The 19,468-nt window shown below is 40.1% G+C and overlaps 2 protein-coding genes across 6 annotated transcripts; both read left to right on the forward strand.

Annotated features, from left to right (window-relative positions):
- Positions 1-146: 146 nt before the first annotated feature.
- LOC105044663 (arogenate dehydratase/prephenate dehydratase 2, chloroplastic) lies at positions 147-13,622 on the forward strand. 5 transcript variants are annotated; one of them, XR_012141335.1, is made up of 13 exons: positions 147-651; positions 770-834; positions 1,016-1,108; positions 2,007-2,207; positions 2,302-2,382; positions 2,619-2,714; positions 2,790-2,867; positions 3,033-3,122; positions 3,226-3,373; positions 3,452-3,507; positions 3,583-3,679; positions 5,977-6,078; positions 11,890-13,622. XR_012141335.1 is itself a non-coding variant. In XM_010922633.4 (12 exons), exons 1-11 carry the CDS (start codon positions 399-401, stop codon positions 3,640-3,642), a joined length of 1,221 nt encoding a protein of 406 aa, XP_010920935.1. In that variant the 5' UTR covers positions 147-398; the 3' UTR covers positions 3,643-3,679; positions 5,977-11,798. The 5 variants fall into 5 exon arrangements, 2 of the variants coding, with proteins under 2 accessions (XP_010920935.1, XP_010920937.1); XR_012141334.1 differs by lacking the exon at positions 11,890-13,622 and adding an exon at positions 11,620-11,798; XR_003800831.2 differs by lacking the exon at positions 11,890-13,622 and adding an exon at positions 11,620-11,798 and having other exon boundaries at positions 149-651; positions 3,226-3,293.
- Positions 13,623-16,275: 2,653 nt separating this feature from the next.
- On the forward strand, positions 16,276-18,878 carry LOC105044661 (dof zinc finger protein DOF3.2). Its single transcript, XM_010922631.4, has 2 exons — positions 16,276-16,442; positions 17,765-18,878. Exons 1-2 carry the CDS (start codon positions 16,416-16,418, stop codon positions 18,629-18,631), a joined length of 894 nt encoding a protein of 297 aa, XP_010920933.1. The 5' UTR covers positions 16,276-16,415; the 3' UTR covers positions 18,632-18,878.
- The last annotated feature ends 590 nt before the right edge of the window (positions 18,879-19,468 follow it).

Consider the following 19,468-nt stretch of genomic DNA (forward strand, 5'->3'; position numbering starts at 1 on the left):
TTCGCTAATTGTTGATGGGAGACCACGTGCAACTTCGCATTCTTGGCCAGACAAAAAACCTCGTAGAGCAAGGATTGTTGGTCGGGTGGTTCATATACCAACAACAACAACGTAATAAATGCATCAAATTTCAAATTTCGGACCATACATTGCCGAAGCGTTTCGGTATCGGCGGCCGGCTGTTGGACCGGCCATTCATATCGAAACGGCCATATCGGGGTGCGATCACCGCGGCAAAGTTCCCCGTAACGGAAAATCCGTTCCTCGCCCGCTTCTTCTCGCCCGGAGCCGAATCCGGTCCGCCGCTTCTCCCCGCCCGGTGATTGCTTCTTTATTCCAACCAAGGCCGGAGAGCGAGCGAGGGATCAAAACCCTTATTCTCTGGTACTCCAGAAGCGATGGCTTCCACAGTCATCGCTCGAGCTCCATGGCTCCGAAGGAGATCCACCGGCGGCGAGGGCAGGATAAAACCTAACAAAACCCCCTCGATGATCGCCATTAGGTGGCGGCGGAGGGCCTTCGCGATGGCCTCCGTCCAAGAAGGAGACACCGGCAACGGCGGCGACAACAATATCGGAGCTCTCGAGTTGAATACCGCCTTCGATGATCTCCAGCCCGATATCCTTTCCAAGGACTCCCCTTCGCTGCCCAGTAAGCAAAAATATCTCATTTTTCGACCGATTCGACTGTGGTTCTTTTATTTTTTTTCTTTCTTTTTCCTTTTTTTCTCCATTTGATGTCAAAATTTCCCCAATGGTGTTTGTTATAGAACCTCTCTCTATATCTGATGTCGCTGGTTCGGTTAATGGGTCTCGTCTTCGAGTTGCTTACCAGGTTCCGAGTTCTTGCGCTTTTTTTTTTTTTGGCTTCAATCGTTATTCATTTCGTATTCCTGTTCTTCTTTGCATGGTTGGTATAGGTTTCTTGTTTTATTGAAATTTATCTATCTATTGCTCTCGTTTTGGTGGGGGTGTCTGTGGGTATGGTTTGGGCAATGGATTTGCTGTGATTTTAGGGTCTTCCGGGTGCATACAGTGAAGCTGCGGCGGCAAAGGCATACCCGAATTGCGAAGCCGTTCCATGCGAACTATTTGAAACTGCTTTCGATGTGAGTTTTTAATATTTTTGTTTCTTTTTTTTGATACTATTTGTGTTAAGTTTTTAGTTTTGCTGTTATTACTTTGGCAGTGTTGAAATTTCTATATGATCTGAATCATGAGGCATTAGGGGAACCAAGTTATGGGATGGTAGTATGTGGATTGAAAGGAAAATCATGTTACTAATTTATCAGCCGCCTAGGTTTTTCTACACTGCAGAGAAATCAAACACTTGGAAGAAGATTTTTTTCACTAGAGAAACCCACCCTTTTCTGTTGTGATATCATCTGTTCTGTATATGTTGAGCATTCAAAAAAACTATCTGAGAGCTAAAAGCATGTAAGGTTGTACCATTTATTGATGAACATGTCAATTGAGAGATGTACACATTAGCTTGGTCTTACATGGATAGAGGCTTCAAACTGTAGGAATTGGCCTTCCTGTTTATAATGATTCTTAAGAACGAGTTTGCTATGGCAGAGGCGCACAAAACTTTCCGTTTCATATAACTTGCAGGCTAGAGAAGCCATGACCATAAACCGTAGCCATCAAGCATTTTTCTTTCAAATATCAAGGGTTAGTTTTTTGAACCCTTTGTTAAAAGGTATGCATTTTAAGTACTATAATATTGCTGCTGTAAGTTCTTTCGAATGTTTGCACAACTTCAATCAGTCTTCTTTAGTCCTTCCATTTCTTTTTTTATTGGATTGCTTGACAACCTCCAAGGATTCTTGTTGTACATCCCGCTATCATCCTGGCCCCTATTCCAAAATGTTGGTACTGGTGATGGAACTCCCAACTCCCAAGCTATGACATCCATCAGAAACTTATCATTTGCTAACAGGGTTAAGTCACCCTGTCAGGTTTTGATAGTATGCTTCGACTAATATTATTTTTGTCATCTTGCAGGCTGTTGAACGTTGGCTTGTTGATCGGGCAGTTCTACCCATTGAAAATTCATTAGGTGGTAGCATCCATCGCAACTACGACCTTTTACTTCGTCATAAATTGCATATCGTCGGGGAAGTAAAATATGCAGTTAGGCATTGCTTACTAGCCAACCCTGGTGTGAAAAAGGAAGATTTAAAAAGAGTTCTCAGCCACCCTCAAGTAAACATTGCCTTCATTTTCATTGTAGTCAAATTTGTTATAAAAGGGCATTAGGATTTCATGTGACTTGATACTAATTCAATTGAAATCTCAGGCTCTCGCACAGTGTGAGCATACGCTGACAAAGTTGGGAGTTGTCAGAGAAGCTGTCGATGATACTGCAGGAGCTGCAAAAGTAAGGCACTGATGCTAGCTTTGTTATCTAGTTTCGTCCTTTCTTTCTTAACAAATCTTAATTTTTCTGAGTAAAAATTACTATAATTCAAATAACATTTTCAAGATTTCATATGGTAAGCTTAAAAAATGATAAGGAAAATCTGAGACTAAAATTCTAACTGATCCAAGTTTTATTCTTTTTCTACTGTTGCTTTCCTTCATTTTGAAAATTTATGAAACATATTGTCTATCTAGTTTGTTGCTGTCCAAAAACTCCAAGATGCAGGGGCAGTTGCCAGTTCATTGGCTGCTGAAATTTATGGTTTGGATATTCTTGCACAAGATATCCAGGTACTTCTTTCATTCTCATCGATTGGATGCACATGGCTATCTGTGTACTTCAGTAAAATATTGTTCATTCTGTAGGATGACCCTGAAAATGTTACTCGATTTTTAATGCTAGCACGAGAACCAATTATTCCAGGTACCGACAAACCATTTAAGGTATGCTTAGCAACAGAAGTAGCTTTCTATTTTTGAAGATAACATCATTAACCTTTCATTATAGGGAAGCACAAACTTGAACTTATGTTTCAAGTTCTATATTATTCTGGTGCATAGCTTGTTTACTTCATCTGACTGATGACACTAGTATTCTGTCATTCTCAGACGAGCATAGTTTTCTCTCTAGAAGAAGGACCTGGTGTGCTTTTTAAGGCTCTTGCTGTTTTTGCCATGAGAGACATCAACCTCACAAAGGCATGTTGCAACATCTTGTACCACTGCATATGGTTTTGACATTAGTGCAGTATCGAGCATGTGGGCATGCTCTCTGATGTAATAAATACTTTTGTCTCCTCAGATTGAAAGTCGTCCTCGAAAGAAAAAGCCCTTACGCATGACTGAAGATGGCAGCAATGGGCCTCTAAAGTTATTACCACAACTGTTCTGTATTTTCATATTTCTTTGTGCATTTACGTATATCGACATATCCCAAAAAAGTTATAAAGGTTAAATATTCAAACGGTTGGATATTAACTTTGTCGAATATATTGTGCCCAGGTACTTTGACTATCTTTTCTATGTAGATTTTGAGGCATCAATGGCTGCGCCAAATGCTCAGAATGCCCTTAGGCACCTAAAGGTATTGTCTCCTAGAAGTCCCTGCAAGATATCTAGGAAACCCAAAGAGGATCATGACAGAGCCTTCTCCTGACAGGAATTTGCAACGTTCTTAAGAGTGCTGGGAAGTTATCCAATGGACACGAGCGATGCATGAATGACCTGAGGAGAAGTGAACACACCTGAGCATAGAAGTAATAAGAAGTCTCTTCACCAATATCATAACTAGATGTTTGAAAACTAGTTCTTTTATAAATACATGGCTTGTGAATCATGTTAAACATATCTAGAATGATGTATGAAGTTGATAAGAGCTTGTATTTCTTGGTGAAGCATCAAAGGGATTTCTTGCAATTGTGTTATTTTGTGAATCCATTCCTATTAACGGCTAAATCATTTGTCACAATTGAATGCTGTATGAAGTTGATAATGGTGAAGCATCAAACAAATTTCTTGCAATTGTGTTGTTTTGTTAATCCATTCCTATTAATGGCTAAAACATTTGTCACAATTCCATCATGTTATTATCAGCTCTTCCTCTCATCATTCCTGACCTTTTCAACATAGTCTAAGTCACATTTGTACTGGGGCCTCCCCAAATCTTTGCTGCACATGCCCTTTCTTTCTCAAACAAATTTCCACTACTTACTTGTGATTGGTGCATCTTCCTTTGGTACATTTATTGCTGCTATATTCATCTGTTGTACTCATATGTTGATCAAGGGGTATATGGTAGCGTGAATCTCATCTTGCCGTGTTTTGTTAATACTGCGGTCCAATTTTTTTAATACCGATTTTGGCATCTTCATATAATTAGACAGTATTTTGAGAAGTACACATGCTTGTTAATTGTTGATGAAGTATATATATATTAGTGTTTGAGCCTTAGGTGCTGGACTTCAGTCTTTGCATGGAGAAAGGAAATTCTAGAACAAAGTCAGTATTAGAATAGCTTCTTACTTGACTATTTAAGGTATAGAGAGAGAGATGAATGGAGTAGGTGAAATTTTTAGATTGTAGATTTCTGTAGAAGTAAATGTGTTAATTTTGTATAAGTGAGGTATTGAATAAGGAATACCAATACATAGCAGATGCTGATCAAATAAAGCTCATCAAGAATGATAGAATACAGTTTCTATTGAAAGATCATGAGATTAAGGACTTAATATTTATTTACATTGGTAATTGCTTGATGAATCTCTTAAAGGAAACTATAAGAGGAACCAAAATCAGGATGACCTATATGTGTCACCATTCAATTCATGTAAAATATTCCTACTGTAGAGGCAGATTTTTAAGTAGGCAAAAAGGATGCAGCATGAAGATTTGACATGATGCCAATTATTTAGGGAAGAATAATCATTGAAGGATTGGGTTAATATTGTAAACAGATTATCTAGTTAAATATTGAAAGTAAGTACCATGCTGAACAACTAAACAAGTATTTAAGCACCCTTTTGTATGACTGCAAAGGCAATACACAAGGTCACACTTACTATCGAGGTATCAAACTTGTGCCACACTGCCAACTTGTGGGAGGATGTAATGGAATATCATATTATAACCATAAATTCAACCTTTAAGTTTTATCTCCACAATATGGATTTTGGTCTTATGATTTTATTTTCCCCCTTTAATAATTTTAGGCTGCATTTTTTGTTATCGCAAGCTTTTCCAGATCCTTCATAACAAGTCAAACTATGTCAACTTAGGTCCTCCCTTATCTAGATAACATAGTGATGGTATGATGGATGAAAGAAAATGATGTTTTTTTTAAAAACCAGTTTGAGTTTATGCGAGAACAATCACCTTTCAAGTCTACCTTTTAGTCCTGGTAGCTGATGGAAAGATAAGGGAATTATAAAGCATTTACTGGTGCGGGATAGGGTAGATACAAAGCAAAATATTTATGTTTGGAAGTCATGAAGATTTCTCACAGAACACCCAATTAGTTTTAAGTGGCACTTTCTGAAAACAATTCTCCCATTTATGTGTATACGTTGGAGGGGGCAGGGGACGAGGAAGGGACCACATGTTTCATATACTTTTAATGCATATGTTTTTAATTTTTGGCATGCCCGTAATTTCTCCTGAAAATTTTCCTGAAATTTTCTGATTTATAATTTTTTGCTGTTGGTGAATAATCCTCAAATTTATTACGCTCCTTGACTGGATTATTTAAGCATGATCTGGTTGTTGAAGGTTTGAAGATGTATCTAGATTTCTGATATCCAACAACTCTTAGAATGGTGAGGAACTTCAGATTTTCAAGAACCTCATGACAATCTAAACTTCTGTTGTAGTTCTCTAGCCTTTTATGTTGTCTATGCAGGAATGGAACTATCCTTAATTTTTTTTCAACATGACAGTATATGATTTCTTCTGTTTTACACATTATGCAACATTTTTATTTTTTACCATACTCTTTCCATTGAAGTTGTATTTTTGTTTTTTGTATTCTTTCTATTGAACTTTTCTTTCGTCATCCAAGGTTCATGGGCAAGGAGGTATGATGTGTTTAAGAAGGGAAGGATTTACTTCATCCAGTCAACGCAGTTTTGAGGAACATATGGTTGACTTGAGGATCAAAAAGGTGAGAGTATCTTTGTGTATGGAAGGTTTCCATACATCCAGAATAATATCATTTTTTTTTTTGGCAAAATTCAGAACCTTCGTCAAGCAATGTATAGAAAGTTGTTACACAATCATGTGGGAAGCAATATTTTTTTTTTTTCTTTTTTCAATGTTCAAAAATTTATCTCTTTCCTCTCCATTTAGTTTTTGATCTATTATCCATGTGAATCAGAAAACTAATTTTATGACATGCAAATTTCTAATAGTTTATCTTCTAATGACATCATTCTATACAAGGAAAAAAAGATGCATTTCTTTTGTTAATGACAGTATTGTCCAAGGCATGCCTGAAGCGTGCCTAGGTGCAAGCTGTAGGTAAAACTGAGCCTAACCACTTCGCATAGCCCAAGGTGAAGTCCATTTTGCTTTAATTGCTAAAATGGCATGCCTTTTTTTAATGTTGAGAAAATTCTTGGCATAGAAAAAAGCATGCCTCATCATTTTTGAATTTCAGCCACTTGATCATGATGATTAGCCAAAAGGAAAAAGATACAAGGGGAGGGTGTATTAGGGATCTGCATTCCCGATTTAGAGGCACCGATGCTCCTCAGCTGGTGGATCCGACTAGCTCTTCTTCTTCTTCTCCAGTGGATCTAGGACTCTGACCAGCTTCTGCACTCTCTGATAAGTCCTCCTTTTTCTCTGCTACCCTGCTGCTGGTGCTACTGCTCCTCCTCCTCCTCTTCTCTTTTTCATCTTCTTTGCTGCTGGCGCTCCTACTCCTCTTTTTATCCTCCTCCTCCTCTGTTGCGATGTTGCTGCCGGTGCTCCTGCTGCTTCTCCTCCTCCTCTGCTACCCTGCTGCAGGTTTTTCTTCTTTGCTGCTGGTGGTTGTGGTGCTCCTCTTCCTCCTCCTCTTTGTTGCTGGTGCTGCTGTTGGTGCTGCTGCTTCTCCTTCTCATCCTCTTCTTCTTTGCATTCCTCCTGCCGATGCTATGCAACTACTACTACTTTTTTTCTTCTTCTTCTTCACTTCTTCTGATTCTCTTCTTCCTTTGCTGCTGGTGCTTCTGGTCCTCTCCTCCATCTCTGCCTCCTCTTTAAGCATGATAATAAAACCATTCTCTTGTCAATTATCCATGAGTGATTACATTACAGATGTACCAGTTTGATTCGAGAAATACACTTACAAGTTACAATATTAAAAATTTACCAGAAAAATGAAGGAAGCAATCTTAGTATGAAAAATTGTGGAGAAGTTAAAGTGGTACATGCTTAAATTCTTTCTGAAGTTGCATTGTTAAACTTTAAGCAATTATGTCAACCATTGTTTCTCGTCATGAATGAATTTCCTTATCCTTTTGTTTTATGACATCTATTTATGCCCCTCTCTACCTAAATTGACATATGATTCCTTGTAATAGCACTAGAACCAAAATTCCCATGGTAATGAACTGTCAAACAAAATATGTTGGACCATGCACTAAAATGTTCCAAGAATATGAATTTCAGTATAAATGCATAACACATGCTACAAATTAGAGGGCAACAAGCCATACACATGAAATAGACCTTCTGATTCTTATGTGAACTGTTGTTCTAGAACTGCTCCATAATATAGTTCAGTTAGGATGTTATTGAACATTCCTTTTGACTATATTCTATGAGTTGCATTGTACTAGTTCTTTAACCAGTGCAGACGTCCAGTCAAATAGTATCATCTTTGCTATAACAGTGCCAGAATGGAATTGATGGATGTATGGCCATAGAACTGTGAATATGGAGATCAAGATTATGATTGAAGAAGAATTCAAGTTGCAATTATACAGTAATAGGAAAATTAATGGAGATTGTCTGATCATTTGATATGTAGATTAAGTTCCAACAAAACTTGTTTGGTTCAAGCTCAACTTGACAAGTTTACAACGCAATTACTAGAAATGCTTTTGTAACTTGTGTTTACCAATCGCCAAATATGTATTGCCTCCATTGAAGGGTTCCACAAGATGTTTTTGCTTGTGAGTAGGAGCAATGGTGAAAATGCCAAACTGTGTCGATAATTTGAGTCTTTAGGGATCATTGTTACCCATTACCCAATCAATGTTCTTGGTACCTGCTTTGATGATATGCTCTCACTGTACACCATTGCACAAAGGATGGAGGCCATGTTCAATGCTAACTTCACTGAGATGTTGTCTATGGGTTTCGGCTAACTTCAGTCGGAATAATCGATATTCAATGAAATTCATGCTTGTGCTTCTTGTTTGGGCCAAGATCACTATTTTATTCTTGAAATAATGCCATGGTTAGCATAGGTCAATGTTGGCCTTTCTCACTTCCAGCATAGAGCTCAAATCACTTGAATTATTTGATATTAATTTTTAACATGATACGGTACAACTTCTATATAAGAACTCTAATTCCTATGTTGTCCCTTTGGGTTGTCTTCTTGCCTGCTCCTCCCCTTTCTCTATTATCTTTGCCTCTTCTCTCTTCCCTCTTCCCTCTTCTATATGGCTATATCTGCAGCAACATTAAAGTGCACCCCCCGAAACCCCCTTCACCCCCAACCTACCGCTGCACCATCTCCAACTCCCAACTTCTATGTTTGACGCGCAGCTGCGAGATGAGTGGGCCAACTTAAAGTTAGGCCTGGATTGACATGTTGATTCTAAGGTTGGACGTGTTTCCAGATTATGTTGAAATTGGTCTTGGTCTATGGGTGGTCTAAGTCTAGCCCAGCCAATTGCAAGCCATACTCAGGGATGGTTATCAGATTATATCAATTGCAGATGTAATTTGGCACCTGATAAGTTGGCCTTGTTATCACTAACAATCAGGTGTGGATATGAAAAACTAGACTCGTGCATTTATTGGTTTTAAGTATTTTTGAAGACACGCCTTGTCTTGCTGTTTTGCATCATATTTGAACTTGCGGGATGAGACCAACTATATGAATCAATATTGTGTATTGCCAGATTGGGACTTCCCCCTAACCTACTGCATATTTATTTGATATATTATGTTTCATTTTTTCTGAAGTATTTTTTTTTTTAAAAAAAAAAAACTAATTGTTTAGGCTGCCTTGACCTGTAGGCAGCCACCTAATGGAACTAGGTGGCCCTTTGGCTGCTGTTTACCTCCTACGAATTTTCAAATATTAATTAGTGCGAAACATGACTTTTATAAGATTAAGGTTGAGTATTGCCAAATCAAAAAAACAATAACTTGATACTTTAAATCTATTGCAGTTAATACTTAAACCAATAACCCAGGCATATTGTGCACCTAAAATATACACTCCTATCATGTATAACCTTGTGGGGAAACTATAAATTACAAATTCCCATGTTAAGTGGATTTAAAGAAAACAATATAAAAATTCAGTTTATTTTCAGAATAGAGATGGAATGATTTGTAGAAAGAGAAACTGTAGTTAAAAAGAGTGTCAAGGGGATAAAAATAAAATATTTCCAAAAACCAAAGTAAACATTTGAAAGTGGATTGTAATAGTACACTTAAACCTGCATGATAACAATTCAATATTGCATGGAACTCACTCGAATCTAACACATTATCACCCTTTTCAGTATATCACGAGCATAATTAGGATTTTGCATGGGGTTGCAAGTGATTCAGTTACATTAACATCTTCAATAACCTCAATATATGCCTGGACTTGGTGTATGGGTTCTCAATTTTGACTTGGAGGTAGTTCAGATCTTTTTTCAGGGTTCTTCTGATTGTGTCTTTGTTCACGCCTAGATCCAAAAGTTTCACTAATATCTGTCGAGTGTAATCAAGTCCAATCTGGTCTCTGCCTAGTCCAATTCTGCTTGATCACTATCCACCTTGGGTCACTTTTTGGGATCCATTCTCCATCATGGGTCTATCTGTTTTGCATATGATTGGGGTCTATGTAGCCCACTTGTACCCTCGACTTTGTGGGAGGTTGGTTCTGAATATCGTCAAGCTCTTGGCAAGAGAATCTATGCAAGAGTCCAGTTTAGGACTTATAGGAAGCTGCTCTGGTTACTGTTAGGATTTTCAGCTGTTGTGGTTTAAGTAGGATTGACTGTTATTTGTTAATCACCTGTTAAAATCCAATTAGGTAGTATGATGGTTGTTAAGTTTCTATTTGTTGTTTCAAGGTTTGAAAATTGATGTTGCTTATATGACACGGTAATATCCAAAGAGCAAGTTGTCATTGATTGATTGATGGATACTGCAATTTCTTGTAATCTACAAACTCTAGAACAATTTCATATTCATGAAATTGTCTTCTATAAGATAAGCTCCTTATCCATGTCATAGGCGAGGCTAGGCTAACTCAGCCGCTAACTTCGACTGTACTGTAGTGGGCTTTCATCGCCTTTTCCCACTCTTGTCATAAGTCTCGCTAAGTCAGGAGCGAGATGAAGTCTGAGTGCAATGACTCGGCTAGACGGGAAATGGTCGGAATAGCTCAGTTGGTAGAGCAGAGGACTGAAAATCCTCGTGTCACCAGTTCAAATTATGGATGAATGGGGCAATAGATAAGAACATGACTTCTCATTGACTGCCTTCTCTAAATTTTAGATGAAAAGCAAGTGTAAAATCAAGACTTAATGCATCAATGTAAAATAAAAAAAAATCATGTGTTAAAAGATTGTAACATATTTGTAGAACTTGATCAGTGACTAAATAATCAAATCAACTAAGCGCATAGGAATTAGACCACGTAAACCATAAATGCAGGCATTAATATCATCACAACACTAACTCCTTAACAAAGAAGTTCAGCAGGCCTAACCTTGTTTACTCTCAGGTAGAATCACAGAGATGATCTTCATTAAAAGGAGTTTTCCCCGCAGGTTCTTTTTTATTATTAATTTGGAACACTGAGATAAAAGGTGAAAATGGGTGCACTTTTTTCTTTTTTTTTTTGGGATAAATATGTGAGCAATATACAGTCTAATCTAGTGATTTTATTTCTAGCACTGCAAAGCTTTTTGATCATCAGAAGCTTATTCAAGCACTAGTCAATGACACGTTAAAAAACCATTGTAGGATCAGCCTTATTTTCATTTCATAACTCAATATGGTACCTGTCATCCTTGCATTATTTCGAACTGTATCATAAGCACTATTTATAGATGTGTACTGAAGTACATTTGATGGCTGCTGTCTATTAAAATATCATCTTAGGGTTGCCTAGTTATGTAGTTGAGGGATCACTTCAATATGATTATAGGCAGCTCAATATTCAGTCTGATCACGTACATGACTCAAGACAATATTTTAATCTCTTTTCAGCTAATCAGTTGTCAACTTTTTCACGATGCATTATATTGATTTTGCGCTAATGAAACTTGGAATTTAAGCTTAATGAGAATTACCTTAACTGAAAATTTCTTATCATGAGGCTGGATTTCGGGATTTTAATGTCATTTTCATATAATATAACCAAGTTGTTTCTTTTAGTTGAAGTATTGTTTGAATGCTAGAATCTGTATAATGGGCCCTTTGTGCCTTTTCGAGTGTTTGATTTGTTGGTACATATGCCCTTTTTTTAACCTAGATGAATTAAGCCCTCTGCAGCGCAACAAAGTTCAACCACAGTTCCCTATCACATGAGTTTCTGCACCTGATACAGTGTGCCAAAATATACTGTCATTATTAAGCATTGGAATTTTATGAATTCAAGACTATGTAAACCAAAACCATAGTTATGTTGCCACTCACTAGTGCAAATTGATATATTGCTGCTGCATCAAGCTATTTAGGATTGATGTTTCACAGCTGGACACTGTTTAACTTAACTTTTTTTTTTTTATTATTTTCTTTTAAGGAGAATGTGGTGTGATGAGGCATAATGGTTCTCTTTTGCCTAGAAGTTTGATATTATTGCATTGACAATATTCTTATTCCATTTATATGGGGTGGAAATGGATATCTGGTGGTAAATTTCTTGACTGGTTGAGTTGAGCCAGTTTGCTGATTCCATAATTGCTGTAGCTGCTAGAATCCTCCTTCTGCTCGTCCAGAGGGTTCAATGCTCTTGTTCTTAAACTCAACTTTCTTTGTTTTCATCAAATCTGAGACATTGGTTTATGCTTCTAGAAGATTATCCATACATAAATTTAGGTCATGCATCAAAATCAACCGGTCAATTGAGGCTTTCTTTGCTTGGCCTGGAAGTTCTGCATGGTTGAGATAATACGATACTATCATCAGTCCAATAGATTATTAGAAAATTGCAGTGTTTACGTTGCCTCAACCACTAAAAAGTATTATCTGTCAATCAGAACCAAAGCATAGGGCCAGAGCCCCTTTTTTTCAAAGCCAAATGGATTGGTATCTTCCAAAAAAAATATATATATACACACTCATGGTGGCTATGATAAAATGGACATGTTATATTATTGATAGGCGGAAGCAGGTCCACTTGACTCTTGAAGTGATTAATTTGAACAATTGGTGGAGCCAAACTGGCTTACAGGTAATATAACAGAACAATCTCGAGCGTATGATCTAATATTGATTGGGGGGCCGGTGTGTTTGCCATGACCTTTTAGAGCTTGAGACATGGGGTCCTTTATACTTCTGCCAAGAGACTATGATGCCGCTGCCAATCCTCACGGCCCTTGTTATCATTCCTCATGGTCCTTCTTAATGGGTTATCGTGGAGGTATCATTCCTTTTTCATGATTGCTGATGATCTAATGGCCTTGTTGATTTTGGGTTTTGAGTGCCAAATCTGTTGTCAGAAAGTGTCATTGCCTGCCCAGGAGCAAAGCATGCTAAGAAACGTGCAGAGAAAAATAGATGGCTGTGATGACTATGCTTTCATATGGTATTGCCAATGCGCCGAATTTGACAGGCATCTAATGGTTGAAATGCACCAAATTTTGTTCATCAATAATGTTTCAATCCTGAATTCTGACAGCAGTTGAGGAGCACCGGAATGAATGGGCGTGTCGGCTCATGGTTCCTGCGAACCTAGAATTGCGCACGTCCGCTTATGCATGGATGTGGAGAATGGACAGGTTGGATCTGATCAACGGTCCCATTGAGGCTTGTGGGTTTTTGAGGGTTTGCAGAGCGTGCAAGGTAAACCAAGCCGATGGTGGAATTTGTTGTGCGATTTGACACTGGTCTTTGTGAGTGGAATTTGATACCCGCTGCAGGCGGTATGCTTGTGAGTGGAATTGGACACTGGTTTTTGTGAGAGAATCAAAGTTTATTTCTAGGTGATCCATGTGGTTGTGTTACCATGGTTGCATAACCCATGGTCTTGCATGTTGTGCGGTTGTGCCCATGGATTCGATGCCAGTCTAGTTTTCATGAGCATAGAAATCAACTTCTGGACTCTGTGGTGTATCCTTTTGGCTGGGTAGGTAAGAGACTGTGGTGGTGATGATATTAGATCCCTTTACCTGTCTGTCTTTCAGCAAATGAACAAATCGTTCAGACTCTTTCGCCACCGGTTCTGTACAAACAAGGAGCAACATGCCCTTTTTTAATTTTGGCTAAAGCATGCCTAATTGATATATAAGATTGAAACCATATTATTTGTAACCATGTACACGTCTGGTGACTGACCAGTCTGCATACAAGGATCAAGGGTTTACTAGTTCTTGCCAGTGCAATAAATATTTAGAAAAGTTAGACTTATTTGTAATGAATCCGTCTATGAATTGTATATCAAATAATTAATGGCGTAAGGGTTATTGAAATATTTTTGCAGCCGTATATATAGGGTGAGCGTGGACAGATATATTCCTTTTTTTTTTTTGGTTATATATGTATACATACAAATTTTGGATCGGATGACAAACTTGTAGCTAGCTGTGCAAGGATGGCTGGGATGTTTTTCATGTTTGAATGGTAGTTTATTCATACGAGGGTTCTGGTAGGTAGGGGCCCGAAAGGTTCGGTATGGTTGTGATGAATGCTTTTAATTAATCTATAGTCCAAATACTCTTCTTAATTTCCAATTATGGTAGTCATAAATCAATTGATGACGAAATACAGACGCACAAACATTCTCGATTCCTCAATTCCTGTGTGGTCCATGATAAACGTAGGTGCGGGCCTACAACAATGTAGTCTGTGGTACTCGATGCATGTAGGTGTTTCAACATCTTCTTTGGATATAATTTATCATGTTCTTCCTAAAGACAGCTTAAGCTTCAAGTCTATTTATGTACTTGATTCAAGACGTATCTATGATTTGATTGACAACCACTTAAAAAATATTACCTGACTTCAGAGCGATTGCATGATACCAATTTATTGTTGTGCCGACTTGGGCCTACCTGCATTTAGTCAACAATGGTCCAGCCCAACCGCCTCTCCATACAATAAGGGACCCAAAGCAGAAACAGATTTAACAGCTGTCCCAAAGAAAAAGGCATCCACTTGTGCTTAATGTACTGGGATGCATGTGCTGTGTTCCTGTACACAGGTAGCCAGGGAAGCATATCCCTTCTAAAAGCATTGGAGCAAGCATGAAGTTGATACAAATGCCCATGCCAGAGAGAAGTTTCAATGGTTCATAACTTGGATAGACAAGTTCTGCTTACAGGTAGTGCCTCGTAGTGAATGAAAAGTTTACATTAAAAGTTAAATTCTAACAAATTAACGTGGTGCCGATCGAGGCACCTGTCGGAGCTTTTTCTAATGAACTTGTGTTATGATTTTTGGCCAACAAACAACAAAACAATGAGATGTATAAAAATTTATTCTGTGTACGCTCGATGTTTAGGTGATATCTGTCGACCTGTGGTTTGCCATTCCGTTCTCGTTTCGAAAGGTGCGAGCCTGAAAAGCGCTTCTCCCCGAACTTGGACGGACTCTCTCTGCACACCCTCCATCCATCCATCCATCCATCCACCAGTTTAGCAGTCTTTGGCCCCAAAAGAGAAAAAAACCACTCGGGTATAGACAGACAGCTGTGGCTTACCTCGTACGTTACATAAGCAACGACCATCCTCAGAATCCCGACACATCCAGATCTTGTCCGTTATCCTTCCCTCCCCCATCTCCATAACCGACCTCTGCGGCCAGCCGACAAATCCGGGTCGACCGCGCTCGCCCCCTGATGACTGAATGACGTCCCCCCCGTCACGTGCCCCTCGAGGCGTCGTGCACGCGACCCTCGTCACCCCCTTCGCCAAATCCCAAAACGGGGCGCGCGGTTCCAACCGTCGTCGGCAGATATCCCTCGCTTCCGCTTGCAGCGTTCAGAGTCTGGACACTCTCTGCGGGCCCCCATCTCGCTCTTCCATTCTATGTTCTTCTCCTCCCTTTCTTTGTTTTCTTCCTTTATTTTTTCACAAGAAAGAAAGAAAGAAAGAAAGAAGGAAAGAAATGGCTCGGAGCCCGAAATATTCCGTCACCTCTCGCCGCGGTCGGCTGCCACGTTGCCATCTTTAGGCGGACCCTACTTGACCCACTCACCACCGACAAAAGACGTGGATTGGACATAGCCTCCTCGGGCCCCATCCATCCCCACCCTCCTCCCCCCGGTCCCCACCGGGCCACCTCTCTCCATCCCTTCCTCCCGCTCCTCGCGCGACCTAACCGCCTGCTTCCCGTCTCTCGCGTCCTCCGTGGCACAACTCGTCTTTTCGGACAGTAGTCCGACTCCGATCATCACTCACCAGTAGGGTCCGGTCCGGCCGACGGGACAGCACAAGTTGGAGTTCCACCATAAGGATGAAGATTAGAGCTGGAGGCGTAGAAACTAGAAACTAGAAAGCGAAAGCAGGCGCTCTCTGCTCCCTCCTGTCATTCTTTTACCAACCGCTGAGGCTCGCCTTTGACGACCCGACTGTGTTTTGACCGGTCAACATCCATGCTCACAGTCATCGTAGTTTAAAATAGAAATTGATCTCAGGATCAGATGGCTGGGGAGGAGGGACCGCAAGGGCGGGATTAATTTCCGGCAATCATCGGGAGATCATGTGATGGGATTTCCACTAAATAAACCGCCGAGTTGTGGTCGCGGCGATTAATCGGCGGGCGGGGCCCGCGGGGCCCGCCTGGTATTGTTGCGCTCCACGCCAAGTGGGGCCCGCTCCCTCCGCTTTCACTCTTTATGAATCCGTTGCAGATTCGCTCGAATTTTCCATGCTTTCTCTGCGTGCAAGCCAAACACATCGATCGTTTCGTACGGAAAGTAATCATTTCTCTCCACCCTCCTCTCTTTCTCCTTATCTCTTTTTCTTTCTCTCTCTCTCGTTTTTTTTCCCCCCCCCAAAAATTTAGCTAGCCGGAAACGGGGGCTCAGTTCATCTCCTGGTCTCTGCATGAGCCTCTTCTTAGTCTATATATACCCGTAGAGTGTTCCAAGAGATTTTGTTTGCATGGATGGAGATTTCTAATGGAGACCACCAGGTATTTAATTACAAACAAGCCCCTCATACTCGATTCTCCTTTCTCTTTCTTTACTCTTACTTTGATTGATTTTTTTGAAGTTGGTTAAAGGGGTTCCTCTAGCTGAGTTGCCCAAAAGTAGAGATTTTGTATATGCGGGTTTTGTTTGCTCTTGGTAATTAATCATTGATTTCTTTTTGAGGAAAGAAGTTGAATAGACGGATCCATAATGTCTTGCTTCTGGAGATCTTTTGTGATGTGGGATCTTAGGTTTTGTAGAATTGGAGCTGACCCACAGTTTTCTAGTCGAGCAGTAGTGAAAAGGAAATCCTTTTTTTTTTTTTTTTTTTAAAGATGAAATCTTCATTTCTTTTTTTACTGATTTTTAGAGTGTCATCTCACCCGAATCTTTACTCCTATCCTCCTGGATTTTTCTTCTTCAAAGGATTTTTCCACCTGAGATGCGCACAAATAGAGATGTTCTCTATGATGCTTTCTCTTTTTCTCTCAGTTCTTTGTATTGAAGAAAGAAATTCATCTCTTTCTTCAAAAGCTCTATCTGTGATGTAGGATCTCAAGGTTAAAGAAATGGAACTTCCACTGCTTCCAATTTTTTCAAGAAATATCGTGGGAGATGCCGTCACCAGGTTTTGAAACCCTGGACCTTTTCCAAGTGGAGAGGAATGGCAACCAGCTAATTAGCTCAAATAGCTTGGCCTCCACTGCTTTCAAGTTGATAATAGAGAGGATTTTTTTTTTTTTTTGTTCTTTCTATTACTCAGAGTTTAAACTCACACAAAATTTTCCAAATAAAACCAAAAAAACTCGTCTAAGTGATAGATCTCCTGTGGGATATGAGAAGAATGACAGAATTTCGAGTACAACAACTGATCTCGATTTGTGAGTACAACTACAACAGATCAGATCACTCTCAAACTAGAACTGATCAGATGCTAGGGGCAGAATCAGCTTTTGACCTGCACCATAAACTTCTTCCCAGCCACACTAGATCTCCCCACCGGGGGCGAGAAATCACTAGATCAAACCATATCGATCTTGCCTTTTCTAAAGAAAGATTTTTTTTCAAAAAAAAAAAAAAAACATTTTGATCATAGTCATATTTTTTTGCTACCTCTCAATTTTTGCGAGTTTTTTCCCCCCACACTCTCAAACCCTATAACATTTGTAGATTCAAAGAAAAGAAACATGAACTAAGCAGTCATTCTAGCTGAGACTTGTTGGGTTTTTTTGAATAGAAGTCACATCATATTTCTGAATTTAATTTTATGTGTTCTTAATTGATTAATTCCCTTGTTATGTATGGGTGGTGTGATCTCCCACAGGTCATGGCTACGCTTCCCTTAGAAGAAGTTCTTACTGGGTGCCCCAAGACACAGCAGCAGCAGCAGCAGCAAGAGAGGAAGCCGAGGCCCCAGCCAGAACAAAACCTCAAGTGCCCTAGATGTGACTCCACCAACACCAAGTTCTGCTACTACAATAACTACAGCCTCTCCCAGCCAAGATACTTCTGTAAGGGCTGCAGGAGGTACTGGACCAAAGGAGGCTCCCTTAGAAATGTCCCAGTTGGTGGTGGCTGCAGGAAGAACAAGAGGTCCTCCTCTTCTACATCAAAGAGGGCCCAAGATCAAGCCCTCGCAACCAACTCTAACCCACCACTACCCACCCTCCTCCCACCTCCCCTTTCCTATGACCCCAGTGATCTCTCCTTAGCCTTTGCCAGGCTCCACAAGCCACCCACCGGAGGCCAGTTAGGGCTGGATGACCATGACTCGTTCCTTCTAGGAAACCCTAACTCTGGCCATATCCCCACAGGAACTCCAGGCTTCCTTGACATTCTGAGGGGCGGGCTCTTTGACACCACCACCACCACCAGTGGCTTCCACAATCTCTACTATGGGTTTGGGGGTCATGGTAGTGTGGAGCAGGTGGAGGATAGTGTTGCTGGGGAGGAGGCCGTGCTGCCATTTGATGGAGGTCTAACTGGTGCAACCACTGCTACAACTTCAAGCACTCCAACAACTAGCCAAGGGTCATGCAAAGCTGCGGATGGAGGGGAGAGCAAGATGTTCATGGGTCTGCAATGGCAGGTTGGTGGGGGAGGCAATATGGCAGCTATGGACCCTGGAAGAGACTACTGGAATGGGGGTGGTTCCTCTTGGCCTGGTCTTATCAACAGCTCCCTGATGTAGAGGTAAACATAGATTGATAGGTAGATAGTTATTTTCTCCTTCAAAATGGCAGTGCCTTAGTAGCCATATTTGGAAACATTCTAGTTCCATTTCATCCTTTTGTATCAGTTTTTATGCTGTCTCTTCTTTCTTTATTGTTATTTTCTTTGGTTCTTACCGTTGGGCTTTCCTTTGAGTGGTGATTGGACAATTATATATATACTAGAACATTAAGATTGTTTTCTAACAAAGGAAGGATTGGGGGTGATGGAATGGCTCATGCTCTGCATTGCCTTTTTTGGCAAGGGAAGAGGTGGTATTTCCTTCCTAGGTTTTTGGGTGGAATGGAATGGATGTTTGCAGGAGTTCTGAAGATTTGAGGGGGACGGGGAGCAGTGGTGGACTGGTGCTCTTCCCAACAAATTCCCTTATCTTCATGATTGCCACTCTCACTGGAGTCTTGTTTGGTCTCTCCAGAAAGAAAGAAAAGATTTCAATAGTACGTAGTGTCGAATATTAATAATGATCCTAATCTAAGCTTTGTATGAAGTAACACGGATTCTCGGTGAAGCAGTCTCCACGCCCAGCAACAAAATCTTAGTTAGATTTCTCTAAGATTTGGGGTATATCTTGTCTGCAATGGTGTGATCTCCAACAATGTACCTGATCGAAGGCATGGAGCTTAGCTTGTGGTATTGAGAGGGAATATGAGCATGTGCATGCCAACCAACTTGCATGCAGCGAACGTGTCCGCATACGCATCCCACCACTTCCTTTAGAGGTCTCCATGTGTATTGTGCTGCAAGATGTCAGAGCTGGAGCTATACTCAAAACTCAGAAGACTAGAGATCTCAGTGG

This window comes from Elaeis guineensis, chromosome 5 (assembly GCF_000442705.2).
Source record: "Elaeis guineensis isolate ETL-2024a chromosome 5, EG11, whole genome shotgun sequence".
Classification (NCBI taxonomy): domain Eukaryota; kingdom Viridiplantae; phylum Streptophyta; class Magnoliopsida; order Arecales; family Arecaceae; genus Elaeis; species Elaeis guineensis.